This window comes from Dermacentor silvarum, chromosome 1 (assembly GCF_013339745.2).
Source record: "Dermacentor silvarum isolate Dsil-2018 chromosome 1, BIME_Dsil_1.4, whole genome shotgun sequence".
Lineage (NCBI taxonomy): Eukaryota > Metazoa > Arthropoda > Arachnida > Ixodida > Ixodidae > Dermacentor > Dermacentor silvarum.
The window spans coordinates 100386445-100409677 of NC_051154.1; the positions used below are offsets into that span (position 1 = coordinate 100386445).

General features: G+C 47.7%; 2 protein-coding genes across 2 annotated transcripts in view; both read left to right on the forward strand.

Moving 5' to 3' along the window:
* The window catches only part of LOC119433473 (putative sodium-coupled neutral amino acid transporter 7), a 531279-nt gene extending 521777 nt beyond the window's left edge, over nt 1-9502 (forward strand). Inside the window, exon 9 of the transcript XR_007468143.1 lies at nt 9361-9502. The gene's annotated coding sequence lies outside the window, so the exon portion shown is untranslated. The remainder of the gene's footprint in view (nt 1-9360) is intronic.
* On the forward strand, nt 7896-21032 carry LOC119451803 (probable 4-coumarate--CoA ligase 1). Its single transcript, XM_037714502.2, has 8 exons — nt 7896-7904; nt 8123-8325; nt 14941-15112; nt 15799-15964; nt 16163-16263; nt 16713-16857; nt 17320-17577; nt 20413-21032. The coding sequence occupies exons 1-8, from the start codon at nt 7896-7898 to the stop codon at nt 20547-20549; spliced, it is 1191 nt and encodes a 396-aa protein (XP_037570430.2). The 3' UTR covers nt 20550-21032.
* The last annotated feature ends 2201 nt before the right edge of the window (nt 21033-23233 follow it).

Sequence of the window (23233 nt, forward strand, 5' to 3'; positions counted from 1 at the left end):
AGCAAATTTGTTGATATCAATTTCTTGTCCCAAATAAAGTCGCAGTTTCGTCCGAAAGGCGAAGCATCGATTGAGACAACAAATTAGTAGACAGCAATACGAAGTAAGGATAGTAGTTTTATTGCCCGTATAAACTTGTAAACATTCGTTTACTAACTAAGTTACCAAGCGTGGTGTCACGCCTGCGCAGGCAAACATGAACACGTCTCACTCGATCATCGCGGACACCCGCTGTCAAAACGGTGGCACGTGAGGCAGAGCGGCAGCAGCAGCGAGCGAATCGACCTTCGTGCTGCCTGTCGCTTCACGCCACTAAGCGGCGAGAACACAGCGCACACGAAGCTAACAGCCCTCGGTGCGCCTAGACTCTGTACCCATCGCAGATCGCTTTCGACATAGGGCCGCCGCCCGAGTAGAACGCCCCCCTGTTGCCTTACGCGTGATGGAAGATGGCGCGCTTCCTCCCCGCATTCCGCTCTTGCGCGCGGAGCCATCCTCGGCTCACCCTCGCACGCTTTCACTCGATCGCACATACAGCATACGGCGCGCAGCCACGATGCTATCGCCCTCGGACTTTATACATAACATCACGGCGATGCCGACAGTGAAACTGCGCCTGAAGTGGCCTTATAATTGCTATCGCAATAAAACACGCTTCATCAGAAGAAAGACTACGTCAGAAACGAATTGGATGAAACGCGTGAGCAGTCGCCGCGAAAAGAGCCACTGCGCGCGACCATACCGACATAACGAGTTCGCGCACCCCATGCAGTGTACTGGAATACGCGAACCACAACCGAAAAGGGAACGGCAACCGAAGGCAATGGGAAAATTCACACAGAAAGTAAAAGTATGCGAAATCATTGTGCCACCTGCTCATCTCCACGCAGCCCGGTGTGATTATCAATGTTAGGAAACTTGACGCGACCAGTATAAACGACAGCGCTGCGGCAACACGGACGGCTGCGAACGGCAGAGTGCGGCGAGTGCTGATAGCTTCGTGTGCGCTGTGTTCTGGCCGCTTAGTTCGCGTTGAAGCGAGAGGCAGCACGAAGGTCAATTCGCTCGCCGCTACGGGCGCTATCTTGAAAGCGATCGTCTTACGTGACGGACGAACGGACGTTGGGTAGGCATAGAAATGCTTACGCATTTAAAAGAGAAACTGATTAGTATCTCGGAACTTCGGCCGCGCCGTGCGAACTGAAATGCGATAGCGGCGGCCGTAAAAAACTACAGCATGCATATCTCCTCCACGAACGCATTGGAGGTATAGCAGACGACGCGCGCGCGCGACCATGTGTTCGAGCGCTCGGAGGTAAACAGGTCGAGTTGTGCGGACCGCGGGGAGCAGAAGCATATTTGCAAGTTACTTTGGGCGATTCCACAGAGATCGTGGCAGCAGCGCTCAACAACCAGTGGTGTCGAATACACGCTTAAATATCGGCACCGTATGATGTACGTCAAAAACTACGCGGGACGGATCAGCGGCGCCGGTGTAATCACTCAAAAGGTTAAGCATAGGTTTCAATTAAGCATAACGAACGCACTTTCTAATATGTAAGATGAGATTGATGCAAGGTTTCGATTGAAATGAAGCAAATTGATTATAGAAAGCCTCTTCTTTTAGGAATACGTACCTAGTTTGTATGATGAATAACAATCATACTCCAGAATACTTTTGCATGTTGGCACATATATTATTTACCCGCCGTTGTGGCCTAGTGGCTTTGGCGTTGCGCTGCCAAGCACGAAATCGCGGGATCAAATTCTGGCCACGGCGGCCGCATTTCGATGGGGGCGAATTGCGAAAACGTCCGTGCATTGGGTGCACGTTAAAGAGCCCCAGGTGGTCAAAATTAATCCGGTGTCCCCCACTACGGCGTGCCTCATAATCAGATAGTGGTTTTGGCATGTAAAACCGCAGAGTGTAATTTTTTAAGTACATATATTACTTTGCAGGGACTTTTTTTTTTCAATAGCCGCATTAAATTTCCCACGCTGCTTCACTACTCCAACAAAACAACAAATCACGAATCGCAATGATATGCCTCCTGTATCAACGAGAGTTGCCCTAGATCAGCAAATATTTTGATAATACTATAGACAGTGTTGGTCGTTAGTGAACAGAACCGCAACACTGAGTCGCCGTGAGCCGCTGCCGTCACTCTCGGCGACTCTATGTTGCGGTTATGGCCACTAACTACCAACACTATAGTATATTATCAAAACATTTGCTGATCTTGGGCAGTGCCAGAGTTCCAAGGAAACCTCACGCACGTTTCAGGACAAATTGTATATGTGCAATTACCAATATCTGAAGAGCTGCAACGTGGCTGACGTGTGGCGCGGTGTCTGGTTTCCAAGTGAAGATCCACGCTTCGAAACCACCTCCATTAATTTATTCCGCATCAGTGCACAGTTGTGATCTCGGAGACCACGTTTGTCGAAGGTTATCGCCTGATTTCATAGCACCATAGCGCTTGTATACCCATCACTGGCCAAATCTCGCCACTGTGCGCTATACCGTCAATACAGAAAGAAGTGTATACCGTCAGGACTCCTTGCTTCCGACACGGTCGCTGAGCCGACTAAGGTACAGAGGCCGAGCTGAGTTCTTCGTAACTTGTCGCTCGTAACTATACAGGTTATCCCAACTATCATGCACCAATATTTAAAAATATGCGAATGCCACGTAGCTGGAGAGAACCAATGTAATGTTGTTTGCCATCGCTTGGAGATATACTTACATTATTTTTTGCATTCCGCCTAATTACATAACTAGTGTTAATTAAATAATAATTTTCTCAAATATTATAACTAGCCCGCTCGAGGCAATTTTGCGTGTATTCGCGGGATTCTTTCACGCTAGGAAAAACACTTTTTTATGTAGCACGTATTCAGCAACAGAACGCATTATCGGGAGTTTTCCATGTTGCTCTATACAATGCCCCCATTGACACTTTTCATCTAATTATAATATTTTAGGAGTTATTTATTAATTAAGACTAATTATTTAATTAGGCAGAATGCAAAAAATAATCTGAGTATCTCCAATCGATGGCAGACAAGGTACCTTGGTTCTGTCCAGCTACGCGGCATTTGAATATTTTTAAATCTTGATGCATGAAAGTTGGGACACCCTGTATAGTGACGCAGTGGAAGTAATCAAGTCTAATTTCCCTGTGCAAGCCATCACTGTAACACATAACTATACTCCTACGAAAAGCTTCCGGCATTTCATAACCATCGAAAAGCAGTTTTTCTGGATAACGACATGCATATTAACATATATTCATTCGTTTCAAATACGCGCCAAGCAAGTTCGTCCCTATAAAATAAATAAATAAATAAATAAATAAATAAATAAATAAATAAATAAATAAATAAATAAATAAATAAATAAATAAATAAATAAATAAATAAACTACTCTGATGCAGTTGCAAAAGAAAAAAATAACTTGGGTAAATTTTCAAGGGCAATCTTACTATAACATTATAAAATGTTGAAAGTAAACAGCGAGGTATTTACATCTCTTTTCTTTTTTTATATCGCAATCAAATTTATGCCAAAGGTAGGACACCTCTGCACTAGTAGGAGCAGCAAGCACCTGCAACTTTATCCGACTCTATAGTAATAACTTGCCGACTCACGCAGTTTAGAAAACTCAAACTTCTAGAAGAAGCTGATCGACCGCGACAGACACTCTCAACGTAGCAAGCGTGCGCTCGGCGCCAACTGACGTCACTCGTGAGAGCGCGCCACTCAATAATGAAAATAGATGGGCGGCTATGCTACTTTAGGTATACCTGTATATCAGAACATTTAACTCACAGAGCAGACAAAGAACCAGGAAACCAACCAGTAAATGCTGCGCTAATATTCAGGGTAGGAAATTGAATGTTTGTCCTGCGGTTAAGCTCCCTGCCTTTCGCATCGCATTTCTTTTTCTTTCTATTCCCCCTTACGCCAACGTGGTGGACAGCGGGAAAGAGAGGCGTTAATTGTAAAGTCAGAGGTGCAGAAACGGTGAACTGGATAGGAGCGATGGAGAGGACGCCTGCTGTAGAACTACAGATAGCAAAAAAATAAACTCAAAGCCTTCACGATAGTCCAAAGAGCAGTTATTTATACTGTTCGAAGCCATATAAGGGTGTTTGAGAACGCGTAGTTACATAAATTAATTCAGAAGACGATTCGTGCACGGCGTGAGGAAATGGTGGAAAAACCATTCAGCATAGTCTGGTCATAGCCTCCTATAGGAGGCTATGGTCTGGTAGAATGTCTGCTATCGATCCAGCTATGAATGTGGAAGTAAGCGTTTTCCAGAGTCTGCTATTAAAGACAGTATAGGGTGTACTCGTAAATTATACTGTGGTGGAGCCTAGTAAGAGACTGCTAGAAGATTGGGGGCGCAATGGAATGGAAAGCATGCAATGAAGCGAACTTTCTACAGCGAATAATGTTGCTTAGTGTGTAAAGGTATTTAAATATTGTGAGCGCATTTTGTGCATATCGTCGTCGTCATCTGTACATACGACTCATCATCTTGCGTGAGCGCTATTTGTGCATATCGTCGTCGTCATTTGTACATACGACTCATCATCATCTTTTGTCTCGTGCGGTGCTTCGTCTCTGACTCGGGCGGCTGCTCGGAAATAAAGGCATCGCATCGGCCGACGTCTCACAATATTTAAGTATACGCCAGAAATATTTAAAGAACGAGGCCACCACCACGTTTCAAAGGAAGTGCTCCTATCATCATCATCATTGTCAGCCGCAGCAGCATAAGGTGCCTCGACAGCACTATGACGGTGCCCTATTCTTGCAGCGTCGAAAGTGCCCTGAACTGCGGCATAGCAATAGTAAAATGCGCCAACACAAAAGCTTCTTATTGTACAATTTCGCTGCAATGGCAAATCTGTATTTTTCCGCGTACACTTAAGCCTCCCCCCTCTCTACTCCCCCCCCCCCCCCCTTCTTTACACATTAAGGTATTTGTAACAGCTTTTTCTTACTTTTCGCCTAGGGGAGTTTCGGAAACAAATAGAAGAAACGTGCCCCAGCTTCATCTTCTGCGATGTTGCCAACTCAGACAAGTGCAAAGAAGTGCGCGGCATTGTGCCTTCGGTAAAGGTAAGAGCAACGTTCCGCTCCAATTTCCTGGAAAGAAAGAAAGAAAGAAAGAAAGAAAGAAAGAAAGAAAGAAAGAAAGAAAGAAAGAAAGAAAGAAAGAAAGGAAAAAGAGCCTTTCGTATTGCACAAGTTAATTAACGAGGCTTATGCCTCGTTAATTGAAGACACGGCAGCGGCGTTATACACACTGAACACACTGAACGCGTGTAGCGATAAAAGCTGTTAACACCGGTTAAAATAAACGCTTGAAGAAACGGAAACGTTAATTAAAGATTAATGCCTCGTTAATTAAAGACACGGCAGCGGCTTTATACACACTGAACACACTGAACGCGTGTAGCGATAAAAGCTGTTAACACCGGTTAAAATAAACGCTTGAAGAAACGGAAACGTAAAGACAGCGGACACGTAAAAGGAATTTCCCCATAGATTTTTGTTGGATTTTAGTGAACACAAGAACATATTCACATATTTATGTTCAGAAATTCTCCCATGGGTGAAAATGGGTGAAAGCAACAGTTATATGTGTATAGAACGATTGCGATTGTACCTTCTCGTGTTTTCGCCTAATTGTTCATCAGTTATATTAGCTTTCCTATAGGTGCGTCCATGATTGTGGCAAATGTAGATATCGTTTATGGTACGTTGACCCACAGCGCGGACGCACCGCGTGGTTGCGAGAGAGAGAGAGAATAAACTTTATTTGCTCCAGGGGTAGAGTTCTGCAGATCTTCTGTAGATGGGTCATCAGTCCAGGACTCCCGCGGCCTCAGCTGCCCGTCTGGCGCGTTCAGACCGCCAAATCTGGTCGTCCGGTTCCCAGCTGGACAGCGCAGCCTCCCACTACTCCGGCGTGGCGTTGTGTATGCTGGGTACTGCCTTTATATTCTGGCATCCCCATGTTGTGTGGTATACTGAGGGTTTCTCACCACACCAGGGACAAATGTCTCTGTATCCGGTTGGATATATCTTACTGCAAATAAGAAGACATGAATATGAATTTGTTTGTAGCAGCCGTCAGGATACCGACTGCTCCCTGTCTAATTTCTTGTGGGGCGGGGGATATCGCCTTCTGGTTTCCCGAAAGTGCTCCAAAATGTCCCCGTAGGTACGGGGCACCGCTTCTGTATCTCTGGCCTCTGATCTCGCTCGGCTGGCGTATCTTCGAGCTATAAGATCGGCCTGGAGATTCCCGGCAATGCCCTCATGCATGCCCCGGGGACCAAATGATCTGGTGTTTTTCTTTCTTTCGCCAGCAGCCTTTAAGATGCCGGCTTCTTTCCTGCCTACCCTACCATTGGTGAATCCGGGCCCAGCAGGCGTCCTGAGAATCCGTGATAATTACTAGTGAACGTCCGGACATGTCGCCTGCGGCAACCGCTTCAGTCACGGTGCAGTTCTTCAGCGATGCGTTGACCTCCTCCGTTAGTCGGGAGTCGATCATCGTCACTACTGCGTCCCTCCCATTCATATATGTAGCAGCGTCTACGTAGACGGTGTTCTTTATATTCTGGTAGATCCTGGTTATGAATTCCGCCCTGGTTCTGCGCCTGCCCTGGTGACTGACAGGATGCATGTGCCTAGGGATGGGAACCACCTTGAACGTATACCTTAAGTCATCTGGTATGTCTACCGTGTGTTCGATCTCCCGTATGCTGTCCTGGTGGCCTAGTCTCTGGAGGAGACTAGGCCAGCAGAGACTAGGCTCGTCCTGTCGTGGTACGTTGTAATCTTCTCTTTTGAGAGGCTGCGCGTCCCTGTGTTCATCACAGGTAGTTGTTTTGCCGAGGTCTAGTAGTTTTGTGGTTGCCGTTTTTGTTGGCAGACCCAGTGTTGTCTTATAAGCTTTACTGAGGATTGACTCGACTTGTTCACTTTCCCTTTGATTTAGGTGCTGGTAGGGGAGGCTGTAGGTGGCTCTGCTCACCACTAGTGCTCTTACCAGCTTGAGGGTGCCTTCTTCCTTCAGTCACTTTTCTTCTTTTTGTGATGCTCGTAATCATTCTTGTTATTTGTGCCACCGACCCAGACAGCAGCCTGATTGTGTGGACCGCTCAGATTGAATCCACATTCCCAGGTTCCTTAGTGTTTGTACTTCCGGTATGTGGACCCCGGTCAGAGTGACTATTAGATCTACTTTGGCATCCTGTCTGAGCCTGCGCACCCTAAGTATTTCCGACTTCTCGGGTGAGCAAGATAGTCCTTTCGTAACCGTCTACGCAGTCGGCGGCCGCTTGAAGTCTCTCTCCTTTGACTCCTAGCGAGCCCTCCGTCGTCCAAATCGTTATGTCGTCGGCGTAGATTGCATGCCGGATGCCGTCTATGGTGTTCAGTTTCTCCGCCAGGCCAACCATTGCGATGTTGAAGAGAAGGGGTGAGATCACGGACCCTTGCGGCGTGCCCTCGTTTGGCAGCCTGAACTTGTCCGACCTCAGGTCTCCCATCCCTATGGTCACAATCCTATCTGTGAGGAAGGCCTTGACGTAGCCGTGGATCTTTCTTCCGCAATGTAAGTTGTTCAGGCCCGATAGCATGGCTTCATGGCTAACGTTGTCGAAGGCCCCCTTGAGGTCGACGGCCATGACCACGTGCTATCCATACTTTGGAATGTTACTCAGAGCTTCCTCCTTGATGAGGAGTAGGATGTCTTGCGTTGATAGCTTGGGCCGGAACCCAAACATCGTGTGAGGCATGAGGTCGTTATTCTCCAGGTAATTTTGCAACCTGATCATAACGATCCTTTCATACAGTTTCCCTAAGCATGGGGTCAGTGAGATTGGTCGCACATTTTCCAAGCTTGGCTTTGGGATGGTGATGATCTCTGGGTGGTTGCGAGCGTGCGCTGTTTGCTGACGATATCGAAACAGGAAAAAAATGATGCATGACAACGACGTATACGTAGATACGCTCTGTCGCCGACGACTTTTGTTTTGCTGCGACCGTTTCAGTGTATGTCCACAGTAACTCGTCCTTTAACCCTGTTTCCAGCACGTCGTAGTCTTCGGCGAGGTGGGAGGCCTGGTCAGCTTCTCGAAGCTGCTGAGGGATGCTCAGCCGCTCGAATGCCGTGAGCCGCGTGGCGCGGCCACCGACGCCATGATGGGCGCCTTCTACTCGAGCGGCACTACGGGCGTCGCCAAGCGGGTAGCCATCTCACACCGTCAGTGGATCGTCCAGATGCTGGCCACTAGGTGTGTGTAACGCTCACTGCTTCTGTCGCCTCGCTCGCATGTCGTTCGAAAGCTACGCCAGTTTCGGGATGTCCTCGTTCTATATATATATATATATATATATATATATATATATATATACATTTCTGTCAACTTCAAAGTGTCCTCCGCGGCTTCAAGTGACGCCCGCTTATTCAGATCCAGTTGGTTGCTCTGGCGACAGCCGGACAACGAATTGGCTACTGCACGATAGCCGATCTCGAGCAACGTGCAGTCTCTCACGGCCAGACGATCACTATTGGTCTAAGTGTTCATGTAGCTGTTGAAAAATAGGTGCGGGGAATTCATTATGCAAAATTTTTTCTGCAAGCCACCACGCGGCAGGTGAAAATGACTGGGGTCGGCGTACATGTAGGTAAGGAAAAAATGTTCAATGGTAGAGGATATCACGGAGCTCTGCCGTGGTGGAGCCTCAGGTGATACGAGTATGTATACAGTGGGCAGGGAGGAATCGATCACTGTGTTGCTGCGCTCCTGTCCTGTGTGCTGTGTATAGTAGCAGATTCTGTGAAAATTTCGTTATGTGTAACGCGCCTGTTCACGTCTGCATGCCCTGTGTATATACACGGGGTTTTTTTTTTTCGTTTTTTTTTTCAGACCATGCAGACTTTTTATAAATAAAGGCAAAGCCTTAGCGAACGTGGCGTTTATGCAGCGGAGTTTTTATAGGTGAAGTCGACATATTTTGCCGCTATAGCGTGAGCTTTCCAAGACTAATTAAAAATTATTAACTTTTTATAAGTGCCTTGGGAGAAGTTATTTAAATGGCAAATTTGGAGGCAGTCACAATTTAATCCACCCTTAATTTTTTATTTTTAATATCGCAGATAGTTCGAGATATTCATCATCGAATTTCAACGATAGATCCAGGCAATATCGGAACCGAGCGTGCCGGGAGCGTAAAAAAGGCGGCCTCGCTATCACGGGAAAAGTAAACGCCCCGTGACACCCGCCGCGGTTGTTCAGTGGCTATGGTGTTGGGCTGCTGAGCACGAGGTCGCGGGATCGAATCCCGGCCACGGCGGCCGCATTTCGATGGGGGTGAAATGCGAAAACACCCGTGTACTTAGATTTAGGTGCACGTTAAAGAACCCCAGGTGGTCCAAATTTCTGGAGTCCCCCACTACGGCGTGCCTCATAATCGAATCGTGGTTTTGGCACGTAAAACCCCATAACTAAAATTTTCTTAAACGCCCCGTGACGAATTGCGAGGCGTAGTGAAACTGAACGGCAGGTACTGATGCAACACGCTTTGGGCTATCTAAGCTTTGGAAATATCTAAGGACAAACGTCCTTAGCCGGGGGACATGCCATCATTCAAACATCGTCGCGCACTGCATTACAGGGCGTTTTCATCAGACGTATGCAGCGGGTCGCACTTTCCTTCGATATTGCCTCGATTGAGCTTTGAAATTCGATGATGAATATCTAGAATTAGGAGCGATTTTTGAGATTAACCCTCTATGGTGCCATATATTGAGAAAATAACTGAAAAAAAAAGGTTATTGCTGGCTCATTGCACTTACTAAACTAGTTGTAAACCATTAAACAAGAATTAAGTCGTTTGTTTCGGAAATAAACGAGAAATTGATATATTACCGTTTGGTAACATCGCATGCATATTGCAGTGCAAATATATATGCTCGTCACTACCCGCCGCGGTGGCTCAGTTAGCTAAGGCGTGGCGCTGCTGAGCACGAGGTCGCGGGATCGAATCCCGGCCGTGGCGGCTGCATTTAGATGGAGGCGAAATGCAAAAACGCCCGTGTGCTTGCGTTGTAGTGCATGTTAAAGAACCCCAGGTGGTCAAAATTAATCCGCAGCCCTCCATGGATGGATGGAAACAACGTTATTAAAATCCGGCGAAGTTTAACGACCCGGGCTCAGGTCTCCCATGAGGGGACTTCGAGGCCTCGCCGCCTCCCGGGCCCGCTGGACTGCCCACTCTTGTGTCTTGAGGTTGGAGCTGCGCAGAGCGGCGGCCCACTTCGACGCAAGAGACTCCGGAGCTACTGCCATTTTCGCTGCTATAACAGGAGACTCCCACAAGATGTGCGAGAGTGTCGCTCTAGTTGCCTGACATAACTTGCAAAGAGCACTCGGGTATTGCGCGGGGAAAATGTGCCGCAATCGCACCGGACTGGGGAAGGTGTGTGTCTGCAGTTGTCGCCAGACGACTGCCTGGCGACGTTTCAGCTTGGGGTAAGGTGGGGGGCAGTATCCTCCCGCCTAAATGGTAGTGCTTGGCGATATCGTTATATCTGACTGAGCGTTCCCGCGTGTTTCGCACCAGGAGGTCCGAACTCGAAGAGGGACTCTGCGCGGCGGGTCATTTCTCGCGCAGAGCGGTGTGCCACCTCATTCAAGTTAGGGGAGCCCTCGTCGGTGGGGGTGGCGACGTGCGCTGGGAACCACATGATCGCGGTGCTATATATCGAAGTGCTGTCGACCAGCTTTCCTTAGGATCTGAAGAGCTTCGGGAGAAATGCGCCCCCGCGCGTAGTTACGAACTGCGGATTGTGAGTCGCCAAGAACTACCTCGCCGAGGGGCGCAATCGCAACCTCGTCCGTTGTTTCTGGGTGTTCCGTGCTGACACTACACGCGTGCGTAAGCCGGGAGTTAACGTCTACGACTACCGCCGTGAACCGGTGTCCTTGTGTGTACTCTGCCGCGTCTACGAAGCGCGCAGTCGTCTTCCCACCAAAGGAGTCCTCCACTATACGGCGTGCCTAATCAAAACTGGTTTTGGCACGTAAAACCAAAGAAAGAAAGAGGTATGCTCGTCACTTCCACTACGTGTGCTCTGAACTCGTACCGATCGCCGTTTGTAGGAAACTATATGGCATTCAACTATAGAAATTTATGAAAAACTGATTCGCGTTACTATCGAAGAATGCGGTCGGCAAGCTTTCAGAGGTTAGTCTGTTGTACTACGCTATTTTCGGGGTTGACCACGAACGCGGTTAGACAGTCGCGCGAAATTGGGGTAAGCGCCCACAGAATGCTAAACGCATTAAAGAAAAAAAACTGGACTGCATTGATTCAGAGAAGAGTGAGCCAAATTGGAACATTTGAGAAAAAGTCCGAACGTGAGTACCACTAATAACGCGCCTTGTTACCAAGCGGTCACAAAAAATGTGAATGTCCAGTTTTCGTGTGAGAAGCTTTTTCAAATGTGAGTGTCTAGTTTTTTTATTGCTGCCATCTCGTACAACATTACAGAATACCTGTAGCTAAGAGACAGCCAGAGATTCAAGAAAGTAGGAAACACACGACCTATATGGCAAAAGAATACCGAATGTTACGCACTGTGGCGCCATGCCAAGGCATTCAAGTGCTGATATTGCGTCCGTTTTTTATTGCTCCTTTTGTACGTAATTTTAGTTATTGTCCTTAGGCTTGTCTTTGTCTGCCTTGTGTCTGTGTTTATTACGCCAAGGGACTAGTTATGGAAAACCAACTAGTAATTTTAGTGTTGGTGCAGCTAGGAGAAGCATCAAAACAGTTGCCAAAATAAAACGAAAAAGAATACGACGAGCGTGCGTGCTCCCGCTTCATGGAAAATTCGCAGGCACTACTCCCCGGAGAGAAAGCTTGAAATAGCAACATTGAAAAATAGGTACGTTCCATAACCAAACGGCCGTTCGGCGCGTTAGTAAAGAGATACCAGGCTGTGGGTCTCGGCGGTTGCGTAGAACACGGTATTTTAACAAACGGTAGCGCCACCCCATAAAGGGTTAGAAAAATGTGGGTGCACTAAAATGTAACTACCTCCAAATGTGCCATTTAAACAACTGCCCCGAAGGCACTAAGGAAAAGGTTAATTCATTTTTGTTAATTGGTCTTCTGAAGCTCAGGTTAATTATTAGCGGAAAAGTATGTCAGCCTCGCCTATGAACTCCTTTGCACAAACTCCATGTTCCCTACGCTTATAGCTTCCTTTTTTTATATATAAAATAATGTATATATGGTACAAAAAAAGTCGCAGTTTCGTCCGGCCACCCGGGGACACATGCTATGGGAATGCTCGAGCTTAAACGACGAAATACACAGAAACCACGAGGAGGCAGTCTCTAACTGCAGGGCGCGCTGGGAGGCGGCTCTGCTAAGCTCCGCATTAGAAGATCAACTCTGGGCCGTCATGCGCGACCTTGCATGCGCGAGAAGACGCTGCCGCATCAAGCCACCATCCTTCTCGGCTCACCCTCGCAAGCTTTCCCTCGCATCTACAGCATACGGCGCGCGGTGGCGATGTTATCGCACTTGGACTTTATACAGAACATCATGGCGACAGCAGAATTCGCTTGGAGTGTCCATATAATTGCTATCGCAAAAAAAAAAAAAAAAAAAAAAAAAAGCTACCTGTACGTGTCGCGCTAACGTGGTGCGCTGGAAGTGGAGCTCCTAGGGTCTGCGGGGTACATTTACCAGTTCTTCCATAGTGTTGTGATGTTGCATGTCCGTCAGGTACAGCACAGCAGTCCAGCTAGTGGTGACTTTAACAGCTTTTCAGATCGGAACGTCCGGCTTGCTGATGTCTTGTTTGTGCAGGTTTGCGTACGAGATGTGATACTAAATGAAGTATATCGACGGGAGCGGCACATCGCGAATACGGAGCATGTACGGCTCCTTGAGGTCGCTGATGTGGTTGGAGCTCATGTGCAGGATCTGATCGCCTTGTTTGAGCAAATGCTGTACTGTAGCGGCCAGGCCTTTGACCTTCTTCACGTGTAATCCGAGTATTCCGACATAGTTGGCTTGGAGGAGGGAATCGCCGTCGTTGATTACTCATGCGACGAACTTTCCAGGCTGAGTTTGTGTACCAGCAAGAGATCCGACTTCAGCACACACCTGAGACCGATGCGAAGAGCTGCTGCGTAGACTACGTCCATAGCCAGTAGCAGTGTTTTTTGGGTGTAACCGTGGAAGCCACTATTGATTCAGATGGTGATGTCCAGTGACGTGTTTATGTCTCCAACGTTGGTTTAAGTGCGATGCCTGAGGAATTCTCTGACGTAGTTGTGGAGCTTCGAACCATACCAACATTTTCAGTATCGGCTCACATTTTGACGTCTGATTACGTGTTAATTTACTTTAAATAATTTATGACGCTTTACATGCCAAAAGAATTGATTATAATAATGCACGCCGTAGGAAGAAAAGCTTGGACCCTTTGGGGCTTATCTTGTCCCACAGCAATAATCGTCGCCAATCTTGCCCCACATTTCCTTTGTTTAACGCTGCGCGCCGGTACTTTCAGGTCACGAACGGTATGCGCGTTATCAACGTGACATTGCATTCTAGAAAGGAAAGTAGCGAGCGCAGAGCTTTCAAGAAGGAGACGCTAGCAAGGCAGATGACGATTGTCGTTGTGAAACACGTTAAGCCCCAAAGGGTGCAAACATTTTTAATAGTGTGGGGAAAAAGCGCCCGCAGAGGCGTAATAGTTACACTACCGGGTATATATATATTGTATATATATATATATATATATATATATATATATATATATATATATATATATGAACGAGAAGAAAGGGAACCGAGGGGCCAGATTTTTATTAATCATATCATAAGAAAGCCAACAAACAATGACACCAAGAACAACATAGGGGAAATTACTCGGACTTACTAATTGAATTAAAGAAATGGTAAATTAATGGAAAATGAGAACGGATGAAAAAACAACTTGCCGCTGGTGGGGAACGAACCCACGTCTTCGCATTACGCGTGCGATGCTCTCACCATTGAGCTACCGCGTAGCCGTTCATTACATAACGAGGGCTCGAATCCGGCAACATTGATGCCTTCAGATATCATATGTGGGTTTCATTGACTAGTTGCCATCACCCAAAAAGATCACGTGCTCGTGACGCCTGCGGCAGAAAGGATGTTCCACATCCGCCCCTAGGGTTGTGGGTGGTGGCGCTGGCTAACACTCCCAGGGTTAGTTCTAGTTGTAAAACATAAATACCCCAGAAATCGGATGGGAAAACGGCTCCGCGGTAGCTCAATGGTGAGAGCATCGCACGCATAATGCGAAGACGTGGGTTCGTCCCCCACCTGCGGACAGTTGTTTTTTCATCCGTTTTCATTTCCACGAGTGTATCATTTCTTTAATTCAATCAGTAAGCCCGAGTAATTTCCCCTATGTTGTTCTTGGTGTCATTGTTTGTTGGCTATTCTTATGGTATATATATATATACATACATACATACTATATATACATACATACATACATACATACATACATACATACATACATACATACATACATACATACATACATACATACATACATACATACATACATACCCGGAACATCACGGCGACCAGTGGTCACATACCCAGCGGCCCATATCAGCCCACGAAAAAGGCAAGAAACATACCCGATACGGAAAACGGGGGTAACTAGCCAAGCACGCCTATGTCTTTAAAAACAGCCTATATTATAACGTGCGATGCAGCTTTCGCACCGCGCTTCTACAAGTCGTATCGCGTCCTTTTGAGCTGGATTTCGCATGTGCGTCTGTCGAAACTGTGGCCTCTGAGCGGAGCTTTTCCGGACAACGCAGGGAGCTGGCCGCTGGCCAGGTGAGACCAGAGGACCTGGTGTTGTGTGCGGCCTCGCTGACGCACATCGGCGGTCTCTGGCTGTGCTGCGGTTGCCTGACGCTGGGCGTCCCGCTGCTGCTGCTGCCGTCGTTCAACCCCGCCTTGCTCGTGCCGGCAGTGCGCAAACATAGGGTGAGCAACCGCGCAGCCCGGGACCGTTATCCGAAGACGCAAATTGGGCTTTGATGAATCAGTTCGCGTTAAACATAGCAGCCCCATCATTCATAACGCAACCTGCGTAGTTAGCAAAATGTGCTCTCTTTCCGCTATACTTCCCGATATAGGCTTAATTGCTTCCTCTTTACCACATAGCTTGATTTAGCCTCTAATTTTCGGCTATTTGGAAACACTATAGCATAATTTGCATGATAAATTACAAAGCACAGGAACCCAATAACAAAATGTTACTAATTATATTTACAATTAATTACTTTTGAGCATATATTCAACTTGCACAATTATAGCCAGCGAGTGCGCCACTGGCATATTATTTAATTCAATATGGCAAGCTTTCTCTTTCATGTTAATTCAGGGAGCATCAGTTTCGTCAGAGAGCATCATGCAGGTCTCCAAAATGTGCCACAAACACATCGTTCTTCTGCCTAGTTTGTTCTTGCCGCGCATAAAGAAGGCTCTTCAAAAATAGTATATAACGCACTTAAATTATCTGTACTTCGCACACTTCCCCCTCTTTCTGTTTTCTCTCCCGCGTGTATAGATAGCTATCCCGACGCGATCGAGTTCGGTTAACTACCCTACTATTCACTCCCTTCTACTATCTTCTCCTTGGGGCGAATGGCGGTCGCTTTATATTTCAGGTTTCTACCATCATGATATATCCATCTTACCTGAGAAGTCTCATCGACAGTGCGCCATCAGACGCTTTCGAAAGCGTCGACAAGGTGTTCATCGGCGGAAGCACCGCTCCTGTCTCGCTGTTACTTGAGGCGCAAGACAAGTTCGGCTTCAAGTTTATATCACAAGGTAAGCGCCAAAGCTGGCAGTGATGTGGCTCCGACTCCGATTTGTGTGTCCGATGATGGAAATACTCTTTTCTTTTCAAGCACTAGTTGCGACCGACTGAACTTAAAGTTAGAATAGCAATAAACAAACAAATAATAGAAAAGATTGGCTGTTACCATTCTGCTTCATTTTGCACTGCACATCTTGTTTCGTACCAAGGTTATGGACTCACCGAAGCTTGTGGCAGCGTGACATCTACTGGACTGAAGAGTCACGGATTCGGCAGCGTGGGGAAGCCAGTTCCAATGGTACAGCTGAAAGTAAGGCCCTCACGGTTCACCAAAGCTTTATTTTCAATATCTCCAGCACCATAAACGACAATACTATAACGCAATAGACACAACTGCAAATCGAAACAGTTACGTGATGGGGCGACCTGAATGCAAACTGAATTCTTCACGCAGCTTCTCCTGTCAGCATGCGTGAGCGTTTGCCAACACAAGAGCGTGACTAAGCTTCTTAACTGTAACTCAAACACTTGGAATCACTCGGACTTGCTTTTCAATATACTCGGCAAGCACTTCGCATGTATTACGAGCAATATTAAAAAAATATAAATATAATAAAAGCACTCGCACTATTTTTCTTCTCTCTCTCTCTTTCTTTTTTTACGCTCGTTGTTGCCTTTTGCGAGCAGGCGGAGAACATTCTTTTTTTCCTGCAGTCGTCCGAAGTCGTGAGATGCTCGTTTTATTTTATTGCATGAGAGGTGATCGACTCGAAGACCGGAACGAAGCTCGGCGCTGGAGAAAAGGGCGAAATATGCGTCAAAGCGCCGTTCACTTTCATGGGCTACGTGAACAACCCACAGGAGACGGCCGCTACGTACGACGACGAGGGCTTCGTTCGAACAGGTACGCGTGAGGCGTCGATCAACTGCGACTGCTTCCAAACTGATGCTGCATTTGCAAGGGTTAGCCCATACTCGTGAAGCACGAAGTGTTCGCGGGAGACGTAAAGCATACCGGATCGCAATACACTTTCCTCTACCGCGACTTTTGAGAAACGAGACAGTAATTAATTATAGAAAGACGTACATTGGTGCATAATATACGAAGCAGTGAAACGGACGAGTTGGTGTTTGACTGCCCTCCTTTCCGCGCACGCGTGCAGGAGGTGTTGTACTGGCGCCACCTATATGAGAACAGTGATGCAGTAACAGTATTGACGCCTGTACACTACCCTATATAGCGTCCCTCCGCGGGCTTCCGACATGAGTATCATTTCCATAAATAAAGTTGGCCATTTGGCCTGGCGTCCCGCGACCACGGGACAGTGGGCGCATAATAATAACGGCGCCGAGTGCGTGTCTGCAGGAGACGTGGGCTTCTACGACGGCGAGGGCAACGTGTACGTGACGGGCCGGCTGAAAGAGCTCATCAAGTGCATGGAGCTGCAGATTGAGCCAGCCGAGATCGAGCGGCTGCTGCTGCGCGACCCCGCCGTGCGGGAGGCGCTCGTGGTCGGCGTGCCGCACGAACGGTTCGGCGAAGCAGCGCGCGCCTTCGTCGTTCTGCGCAACGGTGGTGCGCCCGCCGGGGACATCGAGGGCAGACTGCGACGAGTGGTGGCTGGTGCGTGTGTTGGCCTTCGTTCGTTCGTTCGTTTAGATAGATAGATAGATAGATAGATAGATAGATAGATAGATAGATAGATAGATAGATAGATAGATAGATAGATAGATAGATAGATAGATAGATAGATAGATAGATAGATAGATGTGTGTGTGATCATGTATGTGTGAGAGAGAGGAGTGGGAAAGAGAGAGAGCAAGCAAGTGAGCCTGTGAGCGAGCGAATCACTGCATCAGTGACTGCATGACGCTCGTCAGCCACAGATATGTTAGAGAAAGGAAAAGAAGTAACCGATTACAATTACGATTACTTCGTCTTTAAAGTCAGGTTAGCAGCGCAAGGCCACCAGACGGGACAGAAGAGAGAACAAAGCGCTGACTTCCAACAGTTTATGGACTGTTGGAAGTAAGCGCTATGTTCTAGAGCACTGCACAGGCTCGGGCTTACCCGAAATCCCGGGCCCGGCCCGGCCCGTGGGCCGGGTCGGTCCGGGTATGGCAGTTTTTTCACGGGCTCGGGCCGGGCTCGGGCACGGTATGGGCTTTTTGACTCGGGCCCGGGCCGGGCTAGGACTTTCTGGTGGTGTGCATGTAACGTGCAGCGAGTTATCCTCACGCGTCTCGTCACTGAAAAACCTGTTGCCCCGGCGCAGCTGGAAGCTAGCAGTGCTACTCCTGTGTACTTCCCCTTTCTTCTTCCGTCGTATTTTGAGCTGTTTCAACAGAATGTAAAAGTCCAGAAAGACCGAAGTCTCCTCATACCAAAGGATGCCATTGTATTCCTTACCTAAATCAACGTAATTAATGCTTTCAGCGCGGTGTAAGCACGTTCGCGACTTGCTGATTCGTCAGAGGCGAATTGGTAAAACGATGACTGGTAAGATAAGATAATTCGTCACGCGGCTGAAATATGGCACTGCGTCCATCCATGATTGCACGCATGTTCTCAACTGGCCACCTAGCAGCAGCGCATTACGCTGCACCATGGAGGAACGAGAAGCTTTCTTTCTCCATTTACTCCATCTATGCGCTGCGCTCACGACCGGTTGTGGCGGCGCTTCCGCTAGAGTGTACTGGAATACGGTTGAGTGGGGCAAGCGGCTGGGGCGGCGCATGCTTTGCAGTGAGGCGCCCGACGTGGAAAAATACTGTGGCGGCGTGGCGATAGAAGTCATCTTCATCTTTCTGGGGTTTTACGTGCCAAAACCAGTTCTGATTATGAGGCACGCCGTAGTGGACGGCTCCGGATTAATTTTGACCACCTGGCGTTCTTTAACGTGCACTACAACGCAAGCACACAGGCGTTTTTGCATTTCGCCTCCATCGAAATGCGGCCGCCGCGGCCGGGATTCGATCCCGCGATCTCGTGCTCAGCAGCTCAACGCCTTAGCTGACTCAGCCACCACGGCGGGTGGCAATAGAAGTCGATCGGGCCGCATCACAGTCACGCCGTTGGAAACTGCTGGCGATACTGCTCGGCAGGGTCATTCGTACTACTTTGCGCGCTGGTATTTGCGTTCAAACCGCTAAAATGGTGTTCATAATTGCATATGACATGTATTTATGCCTTAAGAATAAATTCCTTTCATTCTCTCCTTTATTTTATTTTTTTAATGCCACTCGGTGGTCTTTTTCGGTCTCGGGTCGGGTTCGGGCCAGTTTCGAGTCGGGCTCGGGCTGGGCTCGGGCCTAAGGTAAACGGGTGGCGGGCCGGGCCGGGCGGGTAACGTAGATTATTTCCGGGCCTGGGCCGGGCCCGGGTCTCGCCATAAAACTTTTGGTCGGGCTCGGGCGGGCAGCCCGATGTAAAATCGGGCCCGGGCTGAAAAAATCGGCCCGTGCAGTGCTCTGCTCTGTTCTCTCTTCTCTCCCCTCTAGTGGCCTTGTGACGTTAATTAAAAGCATGTTTTACCAACAGACCCAATCTTACACCTTTGGTCTTTAAAATTTTATTGGTTAACCAATTACTGCCCCACGATAGTAGTTTAGGAATTACTAAAAAGTAATTCCCTACTTCTACGTTACTTTCCTCCCAAAGTTTGCTAACATTGCACCAATACAGGAAATAAAACGAACTGGACTGGCTGTTTCAGTGCGTCCTCTGCAGCACTTCACACGTTGTTTATCGTAAAACTTTCGTCGGTCATCTTCCCTCGTTTTCTTGTAAAGACATCAGCAGCGACGCTGAAAACTCGCTAGATGTGTGCGCTGGGGGGAACAGGGCGTTGTTGCAACGTACGAACACCTAGTGCACAAGACTGTGGTTGCTCAATGCCGCCATACTCACGTCTCGGTCCTCCATGAAGCGCGGCGCTTCATTGTTGCTGGGGCTCGGCGAATGCTCTCCTGGTAGGGCCAATGAAAAGCTGAAAAAACCATCAAACATTTGGTGGCGCGTTAAGATGAGGGAATCCTGAGCGCCCAGATTTGCCTGTCTGAACATGAGCTCTGTGAGGGTGCTGCGTGGCACACGACCGCAGGCGTTCTACTGTAGTTTCCGCCAAATTCAAGTGCTCAAAGCTGCGTCGCTTGTTATAGCTTGTCTCGTCCATGAAGTAACTAGTTACTCAAAATTAATTGAATTACAGTGAACGTTACGGAGTGAAAACAAGTAATCGATCAGTTACAAAACTACGAAAAATGTAATTGATTACAAGTAATCCGTTACGTACAAGTCTAGTCAGCCAGTACACGAACGTTTTTCCTTGATGCTTCAGTTGCTCCTTCCACAACACATTCCAGAACTGTAAAAAAGCAAAGTTTCCTAACATACACATCACCATGTTGATATTCTTAAGTGTCACTAATTGTCCCGTACTTTGTATACTCCTTTCAGAGGCGTTACCGAGCCACGAGCACTTGCACGGAGGAATCGAGTTTGTGGACCACATACCGAAGTCCGAGACGGGCAAGAGCATCCGTGTAGCTCTCAGGGACGCGCACATCCGAAGACAGGTTTCTATGAGGCAGTGAAACACACAGGCTGGCCTCTATTCACCACATATATTCATCTGAAATACAGATGCATGGAATGCCTCAAGATAAAAGCGTTGTTTACATGTTAACCACAGCTTCTGACTGTATAGCGAACGAACTGAATTCACAGTGTTGTACGTGCGGTCCTGTACTTCAATCAATCGGTCAGCATTTTACCGCATAATTGTGCCCTAACTGCTGTGACTTTTGTTTGACGCTGTGCACTGCTTCGGAGCTGGCCGAACTCCGAATTGATATGCAGCGTATACGCTCCGACGTAACAGTTATTTGGGCAACCTCGCCCAGCTTTCGATACACAAGCTTGTGACCATACGCTTATTCGCAAAGGCGAAAACGCGATTGGAAACAATAAATAACTCAAACCAAAATGGTAAAAGATTTCCAATAAACTTATAAAAAAAGGACCTTTTTATGTTTGCACGAGCAAGATGTATATGTATTGTCGATTACATTACAAGCTCTGCACTCATTATCGGAGCCGAATAAGAAAACACGTACTGTTACAATCAATGTTTGACGTTTGTGTTCCTGTTTGGGGCCATCGCAGCATTCACGTACAAATGCGCCAGAGCGTTGGAACAGAAAGGCGTTGTTTGACCAAGAGCAGTCTAAGAAGTAAAGTGTATACCTCAGACTTTCTTTGTATAGTGTAATAAGATTTGTTTTTCTTGCTGAGTACCCCGGCAAGAAAAATTAAAGGATTCTCCGAACAACCGTGCGGCCAAGTGTATGCGGCGTACGCCGGGGGACGCCCAGTTTCCCTGTTCACACTCTACGCCGGTCATTTCGTGCAGAGCCCGACTTCAATGCACCTGCAAGTGTGGCTTATACTTCGCATGCGCAATTGAGAAACTGAAAGCACTCACTTGTCGCACGGCAGCACCGGCAAGAGGTACACGCTACAGCCGCCACTAAATGCGGTGTCAACGAACTCGACGGCGCCACCGCTTTGCATCGCCTCTGCTGTTCTCGCTCCTCACCTCTCCTCCCATCCATTCCCATCCGCTCTTCCCTCGCCGTCGTCGGCTGGCCTCAACGAGCCGAGCTCATTCTGCACTCACGGGAAAAGAGCAGCGAACTTCTTTTAACTGGAGAGCAAGCGGCTATATACCGGGTGTTTCTACTAAGCCGTGTTGAAATAAAAGGACGGTTCCTTCGGAGACGTGCCGTCAGTGGTGGCGACCACGCGATTACTCGCGTAACTGTGGAACGACGAACGTCGGCTATCAGAGTGCGCGAAACCGAAACTCTGCAGCGAGTGCAAAGACCTCGAGGTGACGTTCTGCTTACGTCACAGCAGCGGGAAGCCAGCGCGGCGCGACAGCGAGAAGCACGGAGGCGCAGCGCGCTGGCTGACTGCTGCTGGATGACGTAAGCAGAACGTCGCCTCGAGGGGCGCGGCTTTGCGCTCGCTGCAGAGTTTCGGTTTCGCGCGCTCTGATAGCCGAAATTCGTCGTTCCACAGTTCCGCGGGTAATCGCATTTTGCCAGATCCAAAAGTCGATACGCTTTGTACAGAGAGCTCGCTTCATTCGCACATTTACGAAGAGCCCGTTCAAACTCAAAGTTGAAACGTTAATTAACGTACTTTTGTTAATTAGCGCATAATTCCCACGTATCACCCGTCACTCCTTGGTCGCCACCACTGACGGCATGTCTCTGAAGGGTCTGTCCTTTTATTAAAACACGGCTGTTTTTAAGCATTACTTAAAGTCTTCGTAGAAACACCCGGTATAACTTTAAGGTGGCCGCAGTTCCACATGTAATGCTTCTTGTTCAGCACATTTTCGTATGCGAGACTTGGCGTTATCTTGAGCTTATAGACACCTGGATCCGTATTCATAAGAGTTCTTACTCTAAATTGTTCGTAAGAGCAGATGCAAACCAATCGCGATGCCGGACATAATATAAGGTATCGCAACCGGCTAATCAGAGACAGCTTTTACGAAAGAAAAACTTTGTGAATTTGGCATCAGATGCGCAAAATAATCAAACAATTACTACACACTGCACGTGACCTCGTTCTTCTCTCGTTGAGCTATTTCTGGGGGCTCTCGGATATAGCAAAACTATCTCTGATATACGGTCGCCTCAGTAGGAGCCTACTTCTCGTGCAGCGGTCACCAAGGGTGCCGCGATGCGAGGGCACAAACGCCGCCGGCCGGTGTTTGGGCCGTCACGCGACGGTGACGAAATTACGTTTTATTACGAGCGGAAATGTGGGCAAGAGGGCCCACTCCTGACTGCCTCCCTCCCTTGACATCTCACCCAATATCTACCTCCGAAAAATAAAAAAAAAAAAAAAAAACATCCAACATCGGTACCCGCAAGCTTGCTTTACTGCAACAGCATGGTGCAACAGGCGAAGAGAACTTACACATAATGAGCGCTCAGGAAAAATAGTGTACATAAAAAGCTTGCGTACTTAATCAAGTAGCGAGTACAAATAATAATAATAATAATAATAATAATAATAATAATAATAATAATAATAATAATAATAATAATAATAATAATAATGCCAAGCGAACTATAAATTGTTCGTCTTACGCCTCATCTTTTTCATATAGACTCAGTGTAACAATCCGCTTGTCCTGGATTATGACGCCATCCTTATAGCTGACGTGCGCGCGTCTCGCTTGCTATGCACGCAGCTGGGA